Source organism: Pelobates fuscus, chromosome 1 (genome assembly GCF_036172605.1).
Source record: "Pelobates fuscus isolate aPelFus1 chromosome 1, aPelFus1.pri, whole genome shotgun sequence".
NCBI classification, from domain to species: Eukaryota; Metazoa; Chordata; class Amphibia; order Anura; family Pelobatidae; genus Pelobates; species Pelobates fuscus.
In genome coordinates this window covers 299,461,089-299,485,145 of record NC_086317.1, presented here as the reverse complement: position 1 = coordinate 299,485,145, position 24,057 = coordinate 299,461,089, and the positions used below count along the sequence as shown (strand labels likewise).

Genomic DNA, 24,057 nt, shown 5'->3' with positions numbered 1-24,057 from the left:
CTAATCTCCAGTTACAAGTTATTTACAGAAGAGAGTGAATCAAAATCTATGTGACATAAAAGCAATGATGGTTACCTTAACAACCACAAGTACGGCAACAAAAGCAATGTAAAAAGTAATAGGAATGCAAGCCATGATTTGTATACATTTTTTGAAAACATTGGGAATTGTTATTCCTAATGGTTATTATTTTGGCATTCTATGCACATTAGACATATAGCTAAACATATAATGTATTCACCTTTACAATCAGATAGGGATTTTCACAATCCCAACGCTACCATTCTGAGATAAAACAAATGTCTATTTTCTTAATTTGCTATTTTTAAAAAAAAAAATTTAACACCACAACATTCATCTACCTGTGGAGACTAAAGTAGAATATTGGACATGTAGTGCTTTAAAACAAAAGGCTTTTTAAAAGCTTTTAAATTTACAATATGCTAAAATGCTTTCAAGGTAAAACCATTAGGTTTAGCATTCATGATAGTTTTTTCCTCAAAGTGGATCTCCGGGTAGGTAAGTACCCGGCGACTGAGTGGATTAAAGCCGTTACAGTGTTCTATGCCGTCGTAATGCCTTTTAAGGGGTTAATGCCAAAGTTAGATTACCTAGGGTTTAATGTTAAGAAGATTACAATTTTGGCAGGGGTTAAAATTGTGGTATAAAAGTTGTTTAGTATAATTAAGTGTCGGGTTAAATTTAGTACTGGGGTACATGATGAGTTTTTCAGAGGAGTTAAACAGGTTGAGGCTTTGTGTGCTGGTTCCTAGTGGGCAGATAGAAAGTGATCGCTTTCACTTCCTTCCAGTTCCACACACAGACACTGGAGGAGCTGGAACAGCACTGGGTTTTACACCCTTTAAAATTGTTCCTGCAGGTCTGCCATTAAGGCTGACAGGACTACAGAGGACCAAGGCTCATGGTACTTATCTCTCCTACTGGACTATTTAAGATTAAAAAAAAAATGCATTATAAGAGCTGAAAAAAGTTTCCCTCTAGTGGTGCACAGTTGACAGATAATTTTTTCCAGTTCAGCTAGTTTGATCTTACATTTCAAATTCACTTTGAAGTCACATTGCATTCTGACTAGTGCATAAAAGAACAGATATTTATATGTGACACGTGGCAATGAAGAAGTAATAAAGATATGCAGGATAGCTGAATGATTGGAAGTCTTATTAACCCCTTAAGGACACGTGACATGTGTGACATGTCATGATTCCCTTTTATTCCAGAAGTTTGGTCCTTAAGGGGTTAAAGGTAACAGAGTAGGACAGATTGAGAAGGGTGAAGGAAAGCTGAAAGTGGTGCTTCCATGAAGTAGTGGTTTATTAAGTTTTTTTTAAGATACTCCACTAATACTTCCTAATACTTCCAATTTTCAGTATGTATATACAAAATGGCTTTTTTTATTCTAGCAATTTAGAAACATAAACATAGAAACATAGAATGTGACGGCAGATAAGAACCATTCGGCCCATCTAGTCTGCCCAATTTTCTAAATACTTTCATTAGTCTCTGGCCTTATCTTATAGTTAGGATAGCCTTATGCTTATCCCACCATGCCTAAACTCCTTTACTGTGTTAACCTCTACCACTTCAGCTGGAAGGCTATTCCATGCATCCACTACCCTCTCAGTAAAGTAATACTTCCTGATATTATTTTTAAACCTTTGTCCCTCTAATTTAAGACTATGTCCTCTTGTTGTGGTAGTTTTTCTTTGCAAAGCACTCACTATCATTGTCTGAACGTGTGCTGAACCTTAGCCATAATAGGACATAATAAAAACAAGTTTAATAGGCTATATGAATATTGTCCATGTATGTATTAAATAAGTTCTAACAAGACTTGCAAAGGAAAAAAAAAAACAACACTTTAATATAAATTAAATTACCTGTCACTTTAGTAAGTGTTTAATTAAAAAAGGGAAAGTAATTAAACAAATAATGCCAGTTTCTGCCATAATAAGATTTTTCACTATATCACAGATTGCTTTTGAAATGCTGTGATAATTGATAAGTTAGTTTTGTTTAAAAGCACATTCCAGATTTGCATATTGTTTTAATTGAGATTTAATACGTTCTGAAAATAAGACATTGCATGTAATGTTTTAACCAAAAAAGAACCAAATTCTAAAGATTGCATATGTAATTGTGGAACAGTAATTTAACCTGACAGTGACATTTGCTTGCATCATATGACTCTACTCTAGATGCAGACAGTTATTTACAGTGGCGATATTTTAATACAATATTATATTCTTAAAGGAATACTGTAGGCACCAGAACCATTAAAGCGTACTATAGTGGTTCTGGTACAAGTTGTTCCAATTGCTTAGCTAATAACAGTGAACTAGAATCGCAAATAAAAAACTAATAGACTAAAATCTATCAAAAACGTGTGATTGGAATATAGGCCTTCAAATTAAAAAACAAGCATTACAGTTCAGCATGGTATTTCAATAACATTTGCAGTATATTTACATTTTTATTAAATTGTAGCATTGACAAATATGCGTTTTATTCTGCATGCATTCAATAGCCATTTCTGAGAAAGTTCACACTCAGAAAAATGGCTCAGGAGCAGTATTTAATAGTAAAAGAGGCAATCTACTATATATTGCAGCAATCGGGAATGCTGGGGTTGTAGAATATATACTAGTATGAATAATTTCTCTTCCCACTTTCTCTACATATATCTTCTGGAAGGCTGAACTATCTATAAGAGCTTTCATAATAAGGCGTCATAGAGATTCTATTGTACTGTAATAAGGAGACAATGTCTCTACTCTCAAGGATCTCGAAATAGCAGTATAGATTGAGAACGAAAAAAATGATGTAGGAATAATACTTCCACAGTGTATTTATATTCTGCTGATGTGAGATATGAATGCTGCCATAGAATTTAGTTGTATCTGAAAATGATGAAATCATCTTATTAACCTCTTGACTGAAGAGGAGGAGAAGCCCAAGATTCTACATTCTCTACTATATATAGTGTTTGAATTGTTTATGAAATTGTTGTATCAGTAGGCTTGATAAAACAGTATAGGGAAGCATCACCACTGAATATCATACTCCTACTCTGGCCACCATATGTTTTAATATACATTTAATGGTGCAGGCCGCATAGCAAGTACATGGAGCAAAAGATGGTGGGGTGGGGGGACTGCTTTGTAAGGTATATCAGCTAAAGCACAGTTCATTGTTTGTTTTCAATGTTCAAGTAATGCTGTTAAAGCAATATGCAGTTTTTATCTTGAAGGTTTGGACCATCACTTATCTGGAAATGACACAACTGAACAAATCATTGATTATCACATGTAACTTTCTCTATATGGTTATCTAATTTCTTTTAAATTTATATTAAAAGGTTTAATGACATCGCTATCCTGTATGATAAAAACGTGTGGATTTCTAGATTTATTTTATTTTTATATTTACATATACATATTTTTTGAATATAGAGATAAGTAAACACAGTATTAAAAATCCTGGAACATGGCAACATCACTTTTAGGTAACTTTTTCTTAGTAGTCTTTCATTGTCTTGCATTTAATTGTCATACTTAAAGGGACATGCATTACTTTGATAAAACTGTCTAATTCATTAGCTTTAACTTTGAATGGGACAGCTGCATTACTCTGAAGGATAAAAAGCAGGTAAATGTGATTTTTCTTTTTTTCATATTTGCTTTCTTCTTTCTCATGCTTTCCATAACCACTCCACTTTAGCCAATCAGCATCCTATCCCTAGAGATGCTTGATAAGTATATTCAGCACATCTGACAGATTTACACATGTGCAGTTTGTAGATCTCTTCACCTTGCAACACCCTGACAGGGGGAGAAAAAAGTAGTCTGATTAAAACGATCATGCAGAGCAGGCTCCGGTATCAGGATTCTCGCTCCTTCCAGTGCACAATGATGCTCTGTTTCTATCATTAATGGACTGGTCTGAAACTGAGATAGGTCTGTAAGAGTGATGAGGGGTAAGACTGAAGAAAGTCCCCTAGCAGAGAGTCATGACCAAGTTTGTAGTAAGTTTTTAAATATATATAACATACATTTCAAAGTGCTTCTTATTTTATTTTGTATATTTGTTTAAAAGTGTTTACTTGCTTAAATAAAAAAAATAGCAATTGATGCATGCCAGTTTAAGCTTGATTGTGCTGGTTTAATTATATTCTGATAACAAACCTGGTTTAATTAATATTTTACTGCTCTCATGTCCTGCTTTATTTGAATACAGACTGGATCCCTGGTGTGATTTTTTTTCTATATTGTGTAATAAAATTGTTAACATCCTTGGATTAAAAAGATTTTTTTTTTATCTAAATAAATGAAAAGGTTGTGATTCACTTCTGATGTTTATTTAGTATGTAAATGCACACATAAATACATTAAAATGGTATGGTAAACATGATTAAAGAAACACTTCAGGCACCATAACCACTAGAGTGTGCTGTATTGGTAATGGTCCTAGGAGTGTCCTGGCTCCCCTCTTTTTAAGGAGTCAAAACACTTTTGATTTGTTTTACTTCTTACTTATGGTCCGACTGGGTTCTCCTTCGCTAAACACACTCCCTATCTATCGCCGGGGCACCATCAGAACTTCAGCCCCTAGCCACCGCAGCTTGGCCGGGGTCTCGCCGCTGCTTCCCACCTTGGAACAGGGTCCTGGACCAGCTTCTAGTGATTAAAGCTCTCCTGCAGAGAGTATAGCTGTATAGCTGGTACACCCAAACATTAGTTAAGGTGTAAAGGAACTGGTTTCTTATGGCCAAGTTGCCTGCTTTTTAAACAGCCCCCATGGGGTCTCTATTTAATGCAAGACAAGCCCCTCCTACAAATCTCTGTGCTTTGGAGATAATTGTGTTAAAGAGCGGTAAGCAGGAACAGAGAGGCAAACATAAATATATAAAACATAAAAATACCCCCAAAAATCATAAAAACATAAAGTAACCCCACAAACAATACATCCCCAAATAGCCCTGATCTGAGCGCCCAAGTTCTCCAAATAGCGGTCAGATCCATGCAGTGTAGAGGAAACGTTACCGTGTTAAAGTTCTGACCAGCCGTACACATGGTCCTATGCACAGAACAGTTTCAGGGTGTTTGGTGCTATGGCCGGTCAACTTTTGGGAGCTCTTGTGTCCGAAATATAGGGTGCTCTGGCTGGTTTGTAGGTAGCGTTTGTGCTGCTTTGTCTCAGACACCTTCCCTCCAAAAAACGCTCTCCTGGCGGGTTGCAAAGTCGTTCAAAATCCCGGACCAAGTTGTCTGGGAGCCGCACGGTCACCTCATGCCGAAAACAGTTCCATAACATTTGCATCTAAGTCCCGCTGAGGTGACTGGGAACCCACAAAGTCCTCATGCCAAATTTAGTTCCATGATGATCACGAAGTACTGCTGAGGACAATTCGTGGGTTTCCTTATTCGACTGGCCGCCAGGGAGCTAGTGTTCAGTTCAATTCGAATGAAGGGAAAGTGCCGAATCAGGGGCACCCAGGTAAAGCTGCTAATGGTGGCTGGGGAGGTTTTACTCCCAAACAGGGTCTTTAAATATGGCCCATTGTTCTTGGATAGAAGGCTAGCTAGCAGGCTCCTCCAGGAGCCCGTGGCATAGATACATTTGCCACACTAACCTAAGCTTAAAAATACTTACAGATTATTATATGTCACTTCTTCCCAGCTCTGGTGTCATCACAGGGGACCTGGTCACGCTGTTAAAGCGGCACCGCACTGACCAGACCCCCTGAAAATGAATTTTCATTGGGTGGCCCTAACAGCATGGGTTCACCCGATGGGCCCTAGTGGTTATACCACGCGGGCCGAGGCCGCAACACATAGCAGCAGGCACCGCGACCCCACGACCACAGTAGTTTCGCCACAGCATCTTGGGGTTCTGGAACCATTTATGAATCACTCAAACTTCAGTCTTCTGGTCTATGAAACAGAGCTGGTCACTGCCATGAACTCTAATCTATGGATATCCTTATAGTGTCCCCATTTTTCTAGTTCTCACAGTAAACTTGGAAAACTAAAATCTTTCTTTACATATAGCTTATATTCAATCATGGTGTATTTAAATTAGTTTTTACATATGTGTTTTTTTTCGGTTTCTTTATAAGCTAAAGTAGTTTGCTCTCTTTAGTACTTCTAGTTTTGTTTTGGCACTGGTGTTACTTGAAAGAAAAAAATAGTCTGTCAAGAACTGTCTGTTTTTTCTAGTGAGTATGTTTACGATGCCTTGGGGAATGTATAAAAACACTGTTGTTCTCCATTAATGCATTTTGAACACTTTGCATTTAGTGTAATAAAACTCAGCTAATGTAACTGATGTACTACCTAGTGGTGCATTGAACAAACCCTTTATTCTAAAATATACAATATGCATAATGCATGCTTAGATTTAATTGTTAATACAGCAATTAATGGTCCAAAGATGGAAAAAGTTTACTCTTAGCTGCAGGCAGTACAAGATTTTTCTTTTCTTTTATATCTTTTAAAAATGATAGCTTTAAATGCTGGCTTTATACTACTGTCTGATGATGCTTGGTTTTAGAAAAGATGCAAACTTCAGAGTGCATTACTTCTATGTGCATATCTTTAGGGTTACAAACTAATCTCATGATCTATATCCATGCATTTGGTAGAATTTATCCTTAGGACAGAAAGACATGATACCTAGTCTGCAGTGGATAGCTGAATAGGTTACACATAGCTCTGCAAGTACATAAAAGCCTGAGAGGCTTATGACAAGCATGGACAGAACATGAAAATGAATGGCAGTGGCTCAACATGTGTAACAAACTGGTTGCCCAACCCAAGAAGTCACATAAGTTCCTATAGCTTCTGACCTTCTTCTAGCATTTTTTTTTTTTTTTACTTTAGTAATCCACAAAAATAACTGGGTAATGCAGTTATCTCCTACAGATCTCTGCAAAGAAAGAAGAATTAACATTTTAAAATCCCCAAAATGATTGAAGCCTGTAGCAGAGGTTTTTTTCAAAGTGTGATGAATTATCCAGAAAGTTGCATAAAGAGGTAAAGGTAAATACATCACTATTGGAAAGTACCTGCTTCTTTCTATGATGGTTGTCTTACTTTTAAACATGTGTACCTTTTTTTTCAATACAAAAGAATTTTTTTTCCAATGTTCTCAATGCTCCAAAAACCCAGTTACTTACCTCTAATCCAGTGGTAAGAGTATCTTTGCTGCAACTTCCCAGCAATGCTTCTCATAGAGAAACTTTGAAACTAGTGCATCTCACTAGTGCATCTAAGAAGCATCGAAGAAGCCCTCACTTCTGCCTTGAGTAAGGTGTTACCAAGCACTTTTATGAAATAAGGACACAGCCAGTTAACCCATAAGGACTAAAGTGTTCTTGTATCCTTTCTTAAACACAGGTTTTATATTCCTGCTGTATATTAATGGCTTAATAAGTTATAGCAAAGGACAGGCCCGGACTAGCCATTTGCCCTACGATGGCCATGGCCCCGTGGTATCAAAAGCCCAGTCCTGCTATGTGCCTTAGCAGGCTGGTGGGGAGATCATAAATCTCCCTCTCCGCCCCTCAGGCACTTAACTTTGGCAGAGGGGAGAGGAGAACCCGGGAGTTCTAGCCTGCATCTCCGCTGGGATCTTTTCCTCGCGAGCAAGGAGCATTACCACGGTTACAATGGCAACTCTCTGATCTCGCAAGAGTGAACTCTAGCCAGAGAAGAAGCAGCTCACTCACCAGTGGACCATCAGAGTTTGCAATGTCGCCCCTCCCAGGCCAAAGGTAAGAAGGTAGGGGAGGTTATAAAGTATATATTTTTTTAAATAAAAAATTTAAACACACTTCATTAAACACTGACTTTATATTTTATTTTTCTAATCAAAACAACATTGTTTCCTTTTCTCATCCTACATCTACTATGTTTCCTCCTGGATATTGTTTATCGCACTCTCCATATGTGTTTTTATGACATAAAAGAGCAACGCTTAATTGACAAGAAGTTTAGATAGTAATACTCAGTTCCAGAGTAACAGTGTGGATTTCTACGTTAAATTTTATTTTATAGCCCATACAAACGCATACTATTTTTGAACACAGGCAATAAATAAACATAATATTATACATCCTGGGAAGTGATGGCTTCCCTATTATTTTTATGAAATTAATTTCATTTATCATATTAAACAGAATCAAAATTGTACCCTCATATATTTTTTTTTTTTATTTGTGTGCAGATGTGTTATTGCCTCTCTGTGGGATGTACTGAGCAAGGAAAATTGAGTTAACGTTTTGCATGAATAAATGGTGCAAATGGACCTATTCCACACTTATGGGTAAAGAAAAATCTGCATGCTAAGCATGGAGGGGCAACAAACATCTTAGGTGGGCCACAAGCCACACAATAGATCAGGGTAGGCAACCTTCAGCACTCCAGATGTTTTGGCCTATATCGCCCATAATGCTCTTAAAGATATAATGCTAGCAAAGCATCATGGGAGGTGTAGTCCACAACATTTGGAGTGCCACAGTTTGCCTAACCCTGTAATTGATGATGCATAGTGTGATACACAAACTGTAAAACTTTACCACCCATACTCTAACATATCACTCTAACTCGAGCAATGCTTTTCAATAAAGTATGGGATTAAAAAGATAGAAAGGCAAACCGACAGACATATAGATAGATAGATAGATAGATAGATCATACATACAAAAATAGCACACTATTTGGACACTACAAACAATGTAATGATTTAATGGAGAATTTGCTATATAACCAACAATATCGGCACTGAAAAATATGCCTCTGATTCACTAATAATTGTATTATCTTACTGGTAATTTCAGCTTGTTATGGCACTGTACAACAACATGAATGTTCTAAGAGTATTAAATATCAAGTAAAATTAGTAAACAAGCGACATTAAAAAAGGTGCTTAAATGGAATGCCTCATTCAAGTACTTTTCAAAACTTTTATTCTGCATGAATTCAATGTCTTGGAGGCTAAGAAGAATAAATGAAGAGAATTTTTGTTCTGGCACCCAGCTTACTTTCTGATAATCTAGCTCATCCTTCTTGGCTGACACTAGACCAAGAATAACATTAAAGAGTAATAAACTCTTTCCAGCAAACCTCTTATTCCATGGTTCACTGGCCCCAGGTCTAATCTATCAATCCATTTACAGCACATAAAAGGTAAGAAATCCATTATAGGTCCGCTATGTGCCTTTGCAGGTGGTATATGACAAAAGCTAAATTTATCACCAAAGTGTGTATCTCTTTGTATACATGACATCAAAACACTAGATAAGGAGCTGGACCAAAAGGAAAATGATAATTATATATGTATAGAAAGATAGATAGACAGACAAATAGTCATACTGATACAGTTATGCACACACATTTCAAGCAGATAATATTGTTCCCCTGACCTAGAGAAAAGTTTATGAGGATTGAAGATGATGAGTTTGTGGGTAAAACAACTAAATCGAATAATGTATGAGTACATAGGGATGTTGTCTTTTTAAAATATTTTTTGTTTATTGAAACAGGTGAAAAACTCCTCATTTTTTCTCTGAAAGGAAATGCGGATTGCCCTATTGTTACATTCTGGGATCTCGAAGGTCCCAGACATGTTTGTGATTATTATTTTTAATATGTTTTATTTACCATTCCCCACTAAAGAAGAGAGCAGTACGTCACTAAATAGTTATTTTTTGCTATACAGCAAGTGCTTTAGTGTCATCACAGGGACTTGAGCCGTTTCATGAGATATGATATGATATATTTCAGAAAATTTCTTGAACATGTGTCTTAATGCAAACCTGTAAATCAGAATTGGTGTGGAGAATACTATGCATTTCATCAAGGCTTTTTGTCTTTGCACAGAGCGTGTTTAAACCCTTAAGGACCAAACTTCTGGAATAAAAGGGAATCATGACGTGTCACGCACGTCATGTGTCCTTAAGGGGTTAAAGCTGAGGGATGTGCATTGGCTATTAAATAGCAAGATGAGGCAAATAAAGGGTTACACAGTTGGCTAAGAAACAAGTATTAGAGAGGATGACAGTGGAGGCTGAGAGACAAGGACACGATACTGAGTATTAATTGACTCTATTATCTGTACATGTACATTTTATCTGTCTGTCTGTCGGTCTCTCTCTTTCTTTCTCTCCCTATATATCCATTTGGCAGGTTTTATATTAGTAGAGTGAGAGGGGTTGTGCGTGCTGCCTGGACATGTCAATGGCCTAATTTTGTGAGCTTTAAAGTTTGTGTTCTGTGTGAGTGCACTTGATTTAGTAGGAACCAATTAGCGTGAAGACAATATGGCTGCTTGTAAAGGTGGTGTGTCATCCTAATATGCACGAAAATCAGCACTGCCCATATGCTGAGTTTGGTTGAAACAACTGCGTGTGGGCTTAAATGTTCTGAATATCTTTACAAGTTCCGGTGTGGTTAATCATGTTGCCCATTACGTCAGGAAAATAAGTGTCACTTAAAATCAACATGTACTCCAAAGAAAAGAGAAGGATCTGACTACTCCAAGTAGGGTATTTTGTAATATATTGCTGAGTGTCATGAACACTTGTACAGTATTTATTTACTTAAACTAAACAAAAACAATTCCCAACCTAAAATGTATTTACTTACATGTTACATGATAAAATATACTTGCGTATAAAAGTTTATGTAAAGTTTCCATTTTAATGGTCTTCCATTTTAAAATATCTATAGGCCAGTGGCACAAATAGTCATATTATTCTTTTATAGATCATAACGTATTTTTTGGTCTTTCATCTGACTTTTGTTTTTCTTTTTCCTTTTTTCCTTTTTGCTCCAGGCCACCAATCTCTCAAACTAAAAGCCTGACAATAGCAGGAGGTATTTTTAAGTATGTCTTTTACAAGGTCAGGATTCAGAAGGTATTTTTTTCTATCACTGTCAAATGAAAAATTGGCACAATTCCGTCACCTACCTAACAAAATATGTCTTTTACAATTTACTGCCTGGCGCATGACACACTGAGATATATTATACTTAAACGAAACCTTGCAAAAATAACTTTAGGATGAATAATTAAATGGGTTGATGACTGAAGTGTAGACCAGAAATAAAGCTTGCAATCACTGTAACATTTAGTTTACTTAATACACGTTTGTTAACAAAATTTATTTATTTGCATTTAGTTTAAATAGAGCACATTAAATGGCTTTAACAAATTGGGAAACCATCTCATTAGCTGCAGCTTTTGGACCAGTGTGCAGAAAACCATATGCTTTGTATATCCTGCACGTTTGCATATTTCATATTTCTTAAAGACGATTACATTCATTTTCATTGTGTTTTGCTATAAAACACAATCCAATCAAGACAAAAAGGGCCAGGCACTCTAAGTTCCATTATATGTAATTAAGGTTACAAAAGCAACATAACAGCTGCATTAATGGCCCTTTTCAGTGTATGACATTGTGTAGTAGGCAAATGCCTAACAAGGACCTAGCTGGGCAAAGTATTAAGCATAACTTCTGTGACCTCTGTCACTGAAGGTTTTGGCTTAGAACTATAACTGTTTTTGCAAATTGCTGCCATTATATAGTCTCCAAGGAAACAGTTACATGGAGACCTCTTTGGACATTAAGCTATGTATGTGGTCTAGGCTGGTATGGTACTTGTAGCACTTCTTGAAAGTTTAGTGTTTTCTGGATACCTCCAGAAGACACATGCTACTTGGTGGAGAAACAAAAATGCTCGCTGACAGATTAGGCTGTTATTTCATGGTCTACAAGATTGATCTTCCTTCACTTGTATCCAATAGTGGGGATGTGGGGATAATACCGCTAAACGCTGATATTATTAGAGCTTGTACGAAAGCTCTAAAAAATCTGAGTGGGCACTTACGCACTTTGATGTTTGTGATTAAATCAGTACACCAAATACTACACCATTAGTATTCCACTTTGCCCTATACACATCTGCACTAAATGAGGACGAAAAAAGACTGCATAAGAATTCAGCCATTAGAAGAAATTCTACACTATATTTACTATGTATTTTATTTACTTAATACACTAGTTTTATCCATTTTTCTTTACAAGTCTGTTTTAAATCGGCGCAACCTGTTTTTGTACTATTTGTATATATGTTTGTGTGTGTGTGTATCTGTATATGGCCGAGAATGTGTATATGTGCATGAGCATTCAAACATGAACACTACACACAAACACACCCCTGCATTCTAAATGTCAACACTACATACAAATCCATTGCTGCAATCACACAGCAACACCACACACAAACACATACCTACATTCAAACACCAACACTATATACAAATACCTGCCTGCAATCAAAAAGTGACACCACAAATAAAACATACCCATAAATCCAAACACCAACACTGTATACAAATATAGCCTGCATGCAAATGCCAATACTGCACACAAACACAAACTGAATTCAAAGGCCAGAACATAACACAAATGCATTCACAGACTTAAAGCGGCACTGTCATGCCGAATCCCGTTTTTTTTTTAACCCCCCCTCCCGCCCCCAACATCCAATCGACCCCCTAGTCACCCCCAAATGCCCCTAAGCCCCCCAGATTACCTCTTTTTAATTCTTTATCTTCTGCCCCGATCTATATTCAGGGCGCCGCCATCTTTGTGTGGGTAGGTGAAGTCCCTGTGGGACACGTCATCTACCCACACTAGACAGACTGTGAGATTCCCGCACATGCCCAGTGAAACACCTGGACATGCGAACGGGAATTTCACCTATTCATTCATTCATCAGACAGACGAATGAATGAATAGAAAAAATCAGATGAACAAACTATCACTGAGTATCAGTGTTCGTTTGTTCGTTCAGTTTATTACAAGGAGGGAGCTACCGGCATGCAGCTCCCTCCTTGTAATATGTAACTATAGAAGCGGCAGGGAGCAGTGCTCCCCACCACTTTATAAGCCCCCCCAGGCCCCCCATCACTCTATGGGGGTCAATATGACCCCCATAATAGCACAAGGGAGATTAAAATCTCCCCAATGCCCTACTCGCTATACCGCGAGTAGGGGCATGTCCACTAAACAGTGAGCAGCCTGTGGCTGCTCACTGTAAAAAAAAAAATGGTAATAAGTGTGTGGGGGGGGGAGACAATTTCCTCCCCCCCCCGGCCCCCACCCCTGAGCGGTGGGTGGGGGCCCTAATAAAATAATAAGGGGGGGGGACCTACTGTCCTCCCCCCTGGCCCCCACCCCCGAGCGGTGGGTGGGGGCCCTAATAAAACAATAAGGGGGGGGCCCTAATAAAACAATAAGGGGGGGGGCTATTGTCCTCCCCCCTGCGCGGTGGGTGGGGGCCCCTAATAAAACAATTAGGGGGGGGAGGACCTATTGTCCTCCCCCCCGGCCCCCACCCCTGCGCGGTGGGTGGGGGCCCTAATAAAACAATTAGGGGGGGGACCTATTGTCCTCCCTCCCGGCCCCCACCCCTGAGCGGTGGGTGGGGGCCCTAATAAAACAATTAGGGGGGGGGGACCTATTGTCCTCCCCCCCGGCCCCCACCCCTGCGCGGTGGGTGGGGGCCCTAATAAAACAATTAGGGGGGGACCTATTGTCCTCCCCCCGGCCCCCACCCCTGCGCGGTGGGTGGGGGCCCTAAATAACCCCCCCCATCAAGGTGACTAGGGGTCCCAAGCCCCTAGTCACCCCCCCCCCACCCCACCCCACCCAAAACATTCTATCCCCTACCTACCCCCCTCACCCTAATAATAGTGAGGGGGGAATAAAATAACTAACCTGTAAAAAAAAAAAATTAAACTTACCATTTGACGTCTTCTTTTTTCTAAATTCTTCTTTCTTCAGCCCCCCAAAAGGCCAAATAAAAATCCATCATACCCGTCGCACTTAAAAAAATAAATAAAAAAAAAACGAGCGCAAACAAAAATTAATCCATCTTCACCCATGGAGGGCACGCCGCATACTGAGCTCCGCAGGGCGGGTCAAGGCGTGGGAAAATTGAACTTTCCCACGCTGTGTAAAATGACACAGAGCACTGTGATTGGATGGTTTGAAATCCATCCAATCACAGTGCTCTGTGTCATTTTACAAGCGTGGGAAAGTTCTTTTGAATTTTCCCACGCTTGTAAAATGACACAGAGCACTGTGATTGGATGGCTTGAAAACCATCCAATCACAGTGATCTGTCATTTTACACAGCGTGGGAAAGTTCTTTTGAATTTTCCCACGCTGTGTAAAATGACACAGAACACTCTGATTGGCTTAAACCAACCAATCAGTGTGTCCTAAGCCTAATTGCAGGGTGGGGCAAGGCTTTATAAGCCTTGACCCGCCCTGCGGAGCTCAGTACGCGGCGTGCCCTCCATGGGTGAAGATGGATTAATTTTTTTTTGCGCTCGTTTTTTTTTTTTTTTTTTTTTTTAAGTGCGACGGGTATGATGGATTTTTATTTGTCCTTTTGGGGGGCTGAAGAAAGAAGAATTTAGAAAAAAGAAGACGTCAAATGGTAAGTTTAATTTTTTTTTTACAGGTTAGTTATTTTATTCCCCCCTCACTATTTTTAGGGTGAGGGGGGTAGGTAGGGGATAGAATGTTTTGGGTGAGGGGGGGGGTGACTAGGGGCTTGGGACCCCTAGTCACCTTGATGGGGGGGGGTTCATTTAGGGCCCCCACGCACCGCGCAGGGGTGGGGGCCGGGGGAGGACAATAGGTCCCCCCCCTAATTGTTTTATTAGGGCCCCCACCCACCGCGCAGGGGTGGGGGCCGGGGGGAGGACAATAGGTCCCCACCCCTTATTGTTTTATTAGGGCCCCCACCCACCGCTCAGGGGTGGGGGCCGGGGGGAGGACAGTAGGTCCCCCCCCCTAATTGTTTTATTAGGGCCCCCACCCACCGCGCAGGGGTGGGGGCCAGGGGGGATGGAGGACAATAGGTCCCCCCTTATTGTTTTATTAGGGCACCCACCGCTCAGGGGTGGGGGCCAGGGGGGAGGACAGTAAGTCCCCCCCCTATTGTTTTATTAGGGCCCCCACCCACTGCGCAGGGGTGGGGGCCAGGGGGGGGAGGACAATAGGTCCCCCCCTTATTGTTTTATTAGGGCCCCCACCCACCGCTCAGGGGTGGGGGCCGGGGTGGCAGGACAGTAGGTCCCCCCCCCTTATTGTTTTATTAGGGCCCCCACCCACCGCTCAGGGGTGGGGGCCAGGGGGGGAGGACAGTAGGTCCCCCCCCCTTATTGTTTTATTAGGGCCCCCACCCACTGCGCAGGGGTGGGGGCCAGGGGGGGAGGACAATAGGTCCCCCCCCCTTATTGTTTTATTAGGGCCCCCACCCACCGCGCATGGGTGGGGGCCAGGGGGGGGAGGACAGTAGCCCCCCCCCTTATTGTTTTATTAGGGCCCCCACCCACTGCGCAGGGGTGGGGGCCAGGGGGGACAGTAGGTCCCCCCCATCTTTAAGCCCTGCGCAGGGTGGTGGGGGGGGGGGGTAAGTGTTTATTATTTTTTATTTTTTTTACAGTGAGCAGCCACAGGCTGCTCACTGCTTACTAGACATGCCCCTACTCGCGATATAGCGAGTAGGGGCATATTATTTACTAATACTAAGTCATCTTTACTTAGTATTAGTAAAGTTGGCTGAAAGACCAATTCAGGTCTTTCAGCCTTTTAGTAGATACCTCCCTGATACCGTGGGAATTAGGGAGTTATCTACTAAGCGGCTGCAAGATGTAGCCACGGCAATGAATAGGATCGGAGTTTCATACATTAGAATGAAATCCCGATACAAACAAAGTACCAATTGCATCCTAACACCAATGGAGAAACTCTTCTCATTCTGTTAGGATGCAATTCGGCAGTTTTGCCGGCGTTCTGTCTAAGTGACAAGGGATCATGGGAAAATTGGTCTGACCAGCGGAAATGAAGCACACTTTGCTCCTCCGCTGGTCAGAGCTGGTCAAGCGGAGGAATCCTCCATAAGACAGAGTCCCTACTTTGTCTTATGATTTTAAAGAAAACTAAAGAAGACAGGAAGAAAAGAATAACAGATCCCGAGAGAGGGGGAGAAGAGGAAGAGATTGAGGAAAGGTAAGTTCGGCATGACAGTGCCGCTTTAAGAAAACATGCTTATACTCAAACACACAGACACTGCTCACAAATACAGCCCTCAGCAAATCATAAATCCCTAGCTGAAAAAGCTTTGTGTTAGTTGTATGAAAGTTGAGGATCTACCTTTCGACCACCCTTGCGCTGTGATGAGAACCTAAAAATTCCATCACTGGCACTGGAACAGGGAAATCTATCCTTCCACTCCAACTTGCAGTCCCACACCATCTGAAACTCGTTACTGGTCAGCACCAACCCTATTCTTCTTCACCCTTTTAAAACAGACCACTGCAAATCATCTTTTTCAACAGTCTCATAAATGAGTCTACTAAAACCTACATATTTCTCAAGCGTTCACAACATGCCTAAGGACACATGACATGTGTGACATGTCATGATTCCCTTTTATTCCAGAAGTTTGGTCCTTAAGAGGTTAAGATAGCAAGGGCCGCACAACATAAAGATGAATAGATATATAGATATATAGATAAATAGGTAGACAGACAGACAGACAGAATCACTAATTATTCATTACGTAGTATAGCCACTGTAGCAATACACTTACATTTAAAAGAAGGAATTGACAGCATAAGGAATGATTATGAACAACTAAAGTATCTGGGGAGAAGCCACACTGTAGCAATCAATACACCAAATCAGTGTGTTAGCTGCTAAGTCAATTACAGATAGCACTCTCCATCTGAGATCAAATGTTATTCCATAACAATATTTATGTGCATTACTAATGTCCACTGGATTTGTTTCCCAAACAAGAGAGTCTCACTTCATGTAATACAATAAATCAATAATACAAATTCATCTCATTCCCTAAAGAAATAACAAATATAGACCGATCATAAAATGAATCAATATCTCCCTGTGACTGCCTCCGACTGATTTAGCTAGAGAAATATTTGTCGGTTTCAACAATATCACATGGAAATGAAGGTCTCCCTGTTCTCCTTCAAGAACCACACACTTTTCCCATGTACTATATGTGCAGGAGACAACTTCTCATTATATAGCGTAGATCAATTTAACCTTTAGCTACAGAATAGCAAAAGGACTCTTATCAACGGAGCACTAAGAGGAACAATAGTTAGCAAACATATATTCTTGGCATATACTGTATGTTTGTAGCTCTAGAGAACTGAAACAACACGGTATCATAAGCAAGTCTGTAAAACTACACAAAATCTCTGTGATTTATATATATATTTTTTAACACAAACCTTTATCCAACGCTGGTTAGCCTCTTTGAGGCCACTTTCAATTTTTCGTTTCTCTTCTGGGGCTATTGTTGAACTTCCTATTGCTGTTCCACCTGCTTCATTTAATTGCTTCAAGTACTCCTTGCGTGGTTGAAGTTCATCCACTCTAAACTGTAACAATACATGCATACTTTTAGCACAATTCACAATATTTGTGATATTTATATGTGTAAATCAGTAAAAACATACTTCAAGCATCATAATCATTACAGAATGCTGAAGTGGTTATTGTGCGAGGAGTGCCTTGGTCCCACCCAATATAAGTGCTCAAGCTGTTTTCTAATGGTTTGCTACTTACTTGGGGTCAAACAAAAACTCTTTGCCTAAGTTAAGCTCGGTGGCGCAGGGCTTAGCTCATTGACTGAGGGAAATCAGCTGATGTATTTGACTAGGGAGTTAAAAATATACTGAAAGAATTAGCTCAAGAGAGCTGACAAAGGATCCTAGTATAAAATATTTTTTCTAAGATTGCAGATTCTGTGCTCTCTAACTTATAGATTGATGTCAGTCTGTTTAATGATTCTATTGATTTTGTTACAAGGGATACTATAGGCACAAAAGCAACTTTTAGTGTTAGACCATGCCCCAGTCTAAGTACTTAATTCTTCCTTCCCCTGCATGTGACTTACACAGTATTCCTATGTCTAGTAAAGAGAGATCTAATGCTTAAACTTCCAGTCTGTTGAAATTAGAATTTCTGAACTACTCTCTGTGTGTGATTAAAGTTCAATATACAGAGTATGAGATACAAACTAAAGTAAGTTAAGATCTGATGGATAATGAAACCATTTTTTCACGTTGGCTGTTTGAGTCACAGCTAGATGAAATGTGGCTAGGGCTGCATATATAATATGGTGGAATAAAAATAATTTGGGCAATTACCCATTGAGGGGTTAACTCCAAAATGGTTGAGAATTCAGCAGTGAAAATGCAGGGGTATGATCAACTTTGCAACTGAATTGCATAAACAGGCAAACACTACAACTGTGCTAAACAACAATAAAAAAATTATTGCAAATCCTAAAAGTTACTCTATAAAATTTTCTTCTTTTTGTGTTTACTTTAAAAGACATTTAGACATTTTTCTAGGAGGGTGTGTGAGTCTCATCCAGAGGAGGGTTTAGCTAATGCTGTACAAACAGAGTGATATGATTCCTAACTGGCTGAGAATTGAGCAATGAGACTGCAGGACCTGCTTCTTTAAGCCAAAGTTGTTTTGGTTCTTAGAATGTTCCTTTAAGGGAAATAAATGATTCAGAATCTTGAGTTGATCTTAAACATTCTTCAACCTCTGTTATTTTGGTCCTCAGTGGTCAACTTACATATTTTCGTACATTAGGGATCAACTCACATCAGTTCACCACAACTTGTGAGTTGATCCCTAATGTACGAAAATATCTACAAGCCACCACAAAAGGTAAACCAGTAATGTAAATTGTAATCTTTTATTCCACTTGAAAAAGCCTCAAGAGGGCAAAACGCGTTGTGTTTTTATTTTAATTTCGTTAATAAAAGTATTTCTTTTGACTTCCTTAATATACTAGTTAGTTCTTCCGTATGCTGTTGCTGATTTAAGCTGTATCAAAGACTTCACATGAACATTTGAAGACAAATTGGGACTTTAGGACTTTTACTTTTGGTACTTTTATTTTTCAATAAAAATGTGGCTTTTTTATTGTAATTTTTACTGTCCAGTTAGTCTTGTTTACCTTTTTGGTGCACTCTGTACTGTTTTGTTCTGTTTTCTCAATAATGTAAAATGTAATATATTAATGTACTAATTTCTCCAATATCACATTCCGATGTTCAGATGTAACACTATTCCCAGAAAAAAAGATTATTTTCATCTGACAAATATCTGATTTAACAATGATATATCTCAATGATAAATCTCAATGATAGGTGCATAGGGGCACACGTCAATAAAGCATTCATTTTGGCTTCTGTATACATCTTTATATTTTGTCTCACATGATTTATTTTTCAGTGAAATGAGAAACTATATTTAAGTCCACTTGTTAGAACTACTAATCATTTGCTCCATCAAAGCCATTTTTTTCCGACAATAAAATAACGATACATGGGCATGTCAATAAGATATGTCACCTTGACTTTTTCCAGTAGCTCATTTAATTGCAGCTCATTTCCAGGTTCTGTTGGAGATCTAACAAGTTCCTCGGCATCCTCCAACCACACACTGAATTTATTTAAGTCTTCTTGTAATCCATATAAATTCTTCTTTTCTTCCTCTAGCCTAAAAAATACAATCAGAAAAAGGAATAAGATAAGGAATATGATTGCCATAACTATACAAAAACATAGGTTTAAGAGTGGAAAATCAAGGACTAGGAGAAAAATGTGTCACACAAAACATTTATTCTGGTCATTCTTTGGTAGGCACCGATTACAAAGCATAGTTATTATTTATTATATTTACTTATTTTGCTTTATTTTTACTACAATTGCACAAAATAACATGTAAAATAACAAAGTTCGAAATTAAAAGAATTACATAAACACAACAGAACACCAAGAACAAAGAAGAAAAAAACAAAAAACAAAACAAACCTCAACCACACAAATCCATCTCTCTCTTTCTTTCCCTCTACATATCCCTCCGTATCCCCACCTCAGCAAACTTTCCCTCTGCCCCCTCAAACCACGGCTCCACATATAAAAAGAAGAAAATACAAATGTCAACCAATCAAATAAGATTATCTACTCCGTTCTTCATTGATTTTATTAAAGGTTTTCATCAGTACATCCCACGTCTCCAAAACGTCCCTTTTTTGCTCTTTTATTGAGCTACTGTTTTGCAATAATGGTTCATTCACTTTACTAATCCAGTTCTCTACTGAAAGACATATGCATTTTTCCATAAACTAGCTAGAATATTCCAAATAATTAATTGTAATATCAGTATGAAAAATGCATGTTAGTTCCATGATCAAATGAAAGTCAGAAAGATTAATTAAACTCTAAATGTTGTCTCCAAAAAGGGACAATAACCAGATAATTCCAGAACATATGCAAAATATCTCCATTATAGCATTCACACCTCCAGCATTGGTTGCTGACTTGAGGAGCAAATCTATTTATTCACAAAAAGCACAAAGCATAGTTAAAAGAACATTCTTGATGGTTTAACTGCACCATTTCATTAAAGTCATTATATTGTCTGGAGTCCCCGGGGTTATCCTGCCTTTCACTTAAAAGCGCTGCAGGTTTTGATAAGCGCTGCGGGTTTTGATAAGCGCTGCGGGTTTTGATAGCCATATTTTAAAGGGATACTATAGTGTTAGGAATACATATCTGTATTCCTAACACTATAGTTCTCTCTGTTCCCCCCATCCCTTGCGGACCCCCATTCAATAAAGGGTTAAAATACCCTTTATTTACTGCACTGGGTTGGCGCTATGCCTCCTCCGACGTCATCTGACGGGTAGGGGTAAAGGGCAGGCGCAGTGAGCACTGTGAGCACATTAAGCCCTCCCCATTTTAAAAAATGGTATAGAGGGAGTCATTAGGGAGCATAATATAAGTGGAAGGAGTGAGTTAGCTCAGAGCACCTGCAAGGAGAAGATTTCTATGATTTCTATGTCTTTCAACAGCATGCAGTGCATGCTGATGACAGACATTTTTATGCACATAATTGACTTTGCCAGCCTGGAATAGAGCCAACGCCAATTTTACATATGTCTGGCATTGCAACTAGATGCCAGTGCTCAATTAAACATAACTCTTTATGTGCAGTGTTTCAAGCTGAAACACTGCACTTATTGAATCCTACCACCATGACCACTTCAAATCACAGAAGTTACCATGGTGGCTGGAATAACTATTTAAGGTTTTTGAGGGCCCTAGGCAGGATGACAGATTGGGGCACCTCTTAGATCTCTGGCTCTATTCTGTGAGTCTAAGTGGAGTCTAAGTGGAGTGTGTGTTGTAGCATAGTATGCCTGTGTGTGCTGGTTGAGGGATGTATGTGGTGGCTAAATTTAGCGTTTGGTGGAGTCTAAGTGTTTGTGTGTGTGGAAGGGAGTCTGAATGTAATATATGTGTTGCATATGTGTAGTGTCTGAATGTATTTGGGAAGGCAAGTTTTTCTTTTGCCCCCTTCTGCTTACTTTTTGGCTGTAGGGGTCATGCCTGGGAGTATTGTGGTCTTCACCTCTATTAGGTGCAGATCACTTTAAGAGCTCCCTCATGGCCCGTCCATCAGTCAGTGAGGCTGTGAGCTTGTTGTGGCATTATCAGTCACCTGAGTTACCTATGCTGTCTAATGGGTAATCTGGCTCTGATATAAACCTACTAAAATGAGACATAATTGCACAATAGTACTTTTATCAGTAACTGTCTCCATGTAAATGACCCCCAATTTTTTTAAGACAATAATAAATACATACCCAATTTTTATCCCTTCACTTGCAAAATAAACACCCCCAGAATCTGAGTATTTTGGTTGTCCTGGAAAATAATGTTAATGTGTATTTTTTGTTTCAGTATGCCTAGATAGCACATTATTTAATGAAACAAAAATATAAAATGTTGGTAGGACACAAAAACTTTAAAAAACATTTACCAATTAATGAGTTACAGATATTAAAACAGTACTGTACATACATAAAATTTCTCCCCATATAATATATGAGCCATGTATATTGTATACATGTGGCACATTACTGTCAGGTTGAATTTTTAGGCACACATCCACAAGCACTAATACATACACACACAAATATACTGATGTACAAAGACACATACTGAGTTAGTGCCCGAGAGTGCTTGTCTGTCAGTGAATATTCTCATGTGTGTCTGACAGTGTATATCTATGTGTTCGTTTATCTGTGAGTGTGTTTTGAATTTGTCTCTGTGTGTGTGTATGTCTGTGTCTGGGGGTTTATGTGCATGTGGGAGCTGGTTAGGTGGGGGCCCTAAAAAAAGAGAGGGGGGGACCTACAGTCCTCCCCCGGCCCCCACCCCTGAGCAGTGGGTGGGGGCCCTAGATAAGAATGGTGGGGGGGACCTACCGTCCTCCTCCCCGGTCCCCAACCCTGAGCGGTGGGTGGGGGCCCTAAAAAACAATAAGGGGGGACCTACTGTCGTCCCCCTGGCCCCCACCCCTGAGCGGTGGGTGGGGGCCCTATTTTTATTTAGGGCCCCCACCCACCGCTCAGGGGTGGGGGCCAGGGGGGAGGACAGTAGCCCCCCCCTTATTGTTATTTATGTGGCCCCCACCCAAGGGGGGGGTTTATTCGTTTTTTTTTTTACAGTGAGCAGCCACAGGCTGCTCACTGCTTACTAGACATGCCCCTACTCGCGGTATAGTGAGTAGGGGCATATTATTTACTAATACTAAGTAATCTTTAGGTTACTGGCTATGAGGGGGGGATAATGTATAATAAACACAGGTTACTGGCTATGGAGGCTTAATGTATAATAAACACAGGTTACTGGCTATGGGAGGATAATGTATAATAAACACAGGTTACTGGCTATGGGGGATAATGTATAATAAACACAGGTTACTGGTTGTGGGGGGATAATGTATAATAAACACAGGTTACTGTCTATGGGGGAGATAATGTATAATAATAATGTATAATTAGCACATGTTACTGACTATGGGGGGGATAATGTATAATAAACACAGGTTACTGGCTATGGAGGGGGATAATGTATAACAAACACAGGTTACTGGCTATTGGAGGATAATGTACAGGGTCACTCAAGTTTACTCAATGATGATGAATAGGGGGCAGACCAAACATCGCATATGTTCGCCATCCGTGGCAAACGCGAACATGCTATGTTCGCCAGGAACTATTCGCCAGCGACCCGTTCGGGACATCACTACCCATAATCCTGTTAGGGCCATAATGCCAGCAAAACATCAAGGAAGATGTAGTCCAAAACATCAGGAGGGCCGCAGATTGCCCACCCCTGGCCTATAAAAATACATAACAAGAAAGATACACTCATATCAATGTCAATTTGACACACATCACCTTTTATCATATCTGCTGCATCACTAGTGAAGTCAAAGAAGCAGGGTAGATATTTCCAAAATGGATCAATTTTGTTTGTTGATAACCTAATGACCTCAGAATATCAATCTTGAGATCGCATGCTTAACGATGACGACTGAACTTAAGCCCACTTTTATATCGATAGTAATTTCTAACTTTGGTTGCATTACTACTAGTAAAAGAATGTGTCATTTTTGGTTTGTGATCACTCTAAAAAAATACACACAATTCTGACCAATGTTTGGAAAATGGTATAAAATACCACCAGTGGATTGGGATATACTATATAAAATCTAATAGGTCGGTAGCGGATGGCTATTCTTGCTGTAAATAATAGTGACTGTTCTAGGTTAGGTTAAATTTTAAAATTTGAACAATGGACATTTTGATGATAGAGCTAGCCCTTTTCAGAGCTGTATTTTAAAATGAAAAATGTTTCACTATAAAAATGTAGAGACATTATACTTCACATAATATTCATGAGTTGCTCATCATGTTTGATAGATATTTACATGAGTAATGAATGCATTAATCTAAAGTAAAATATATTTCGTTACTAAAGATAGATATACTTTCACACATCAAAGTCTGTATCAACCCCACTGATGGCGTGTCGCTCTGTTTC

The 24,057-nt window shown here is 39.4% G+C and overlaps 1 protein-coding gene across 1 annotated transcript in view; it reads right to left on the bottom strand.

Moving 5' to 3' along the window:
- Positions 1–24,057, bottom strand: part of DMD (dystrophin) — a 2,317,639-nt gene that overhangs the window by 836,431 nt on the left and 1,457,151 nt on the right. Inside the window, exons 46-47 of the mRNA XM_063457949.1 lie at positions 19,510–19,657; positions 17,365–17,514 (exon numbers count right to left, since the gene is read on the bottom strand). Of these exons, the coding sequence (XP_063314019.1) occupies positions 17,365–17,514; positions 19,510–19,657 (298 nt within the window). The remainder of the gene's footprint in view (positions 1–17,364; positions 17,515–19,509; positions 19,658–24,057) is intronic.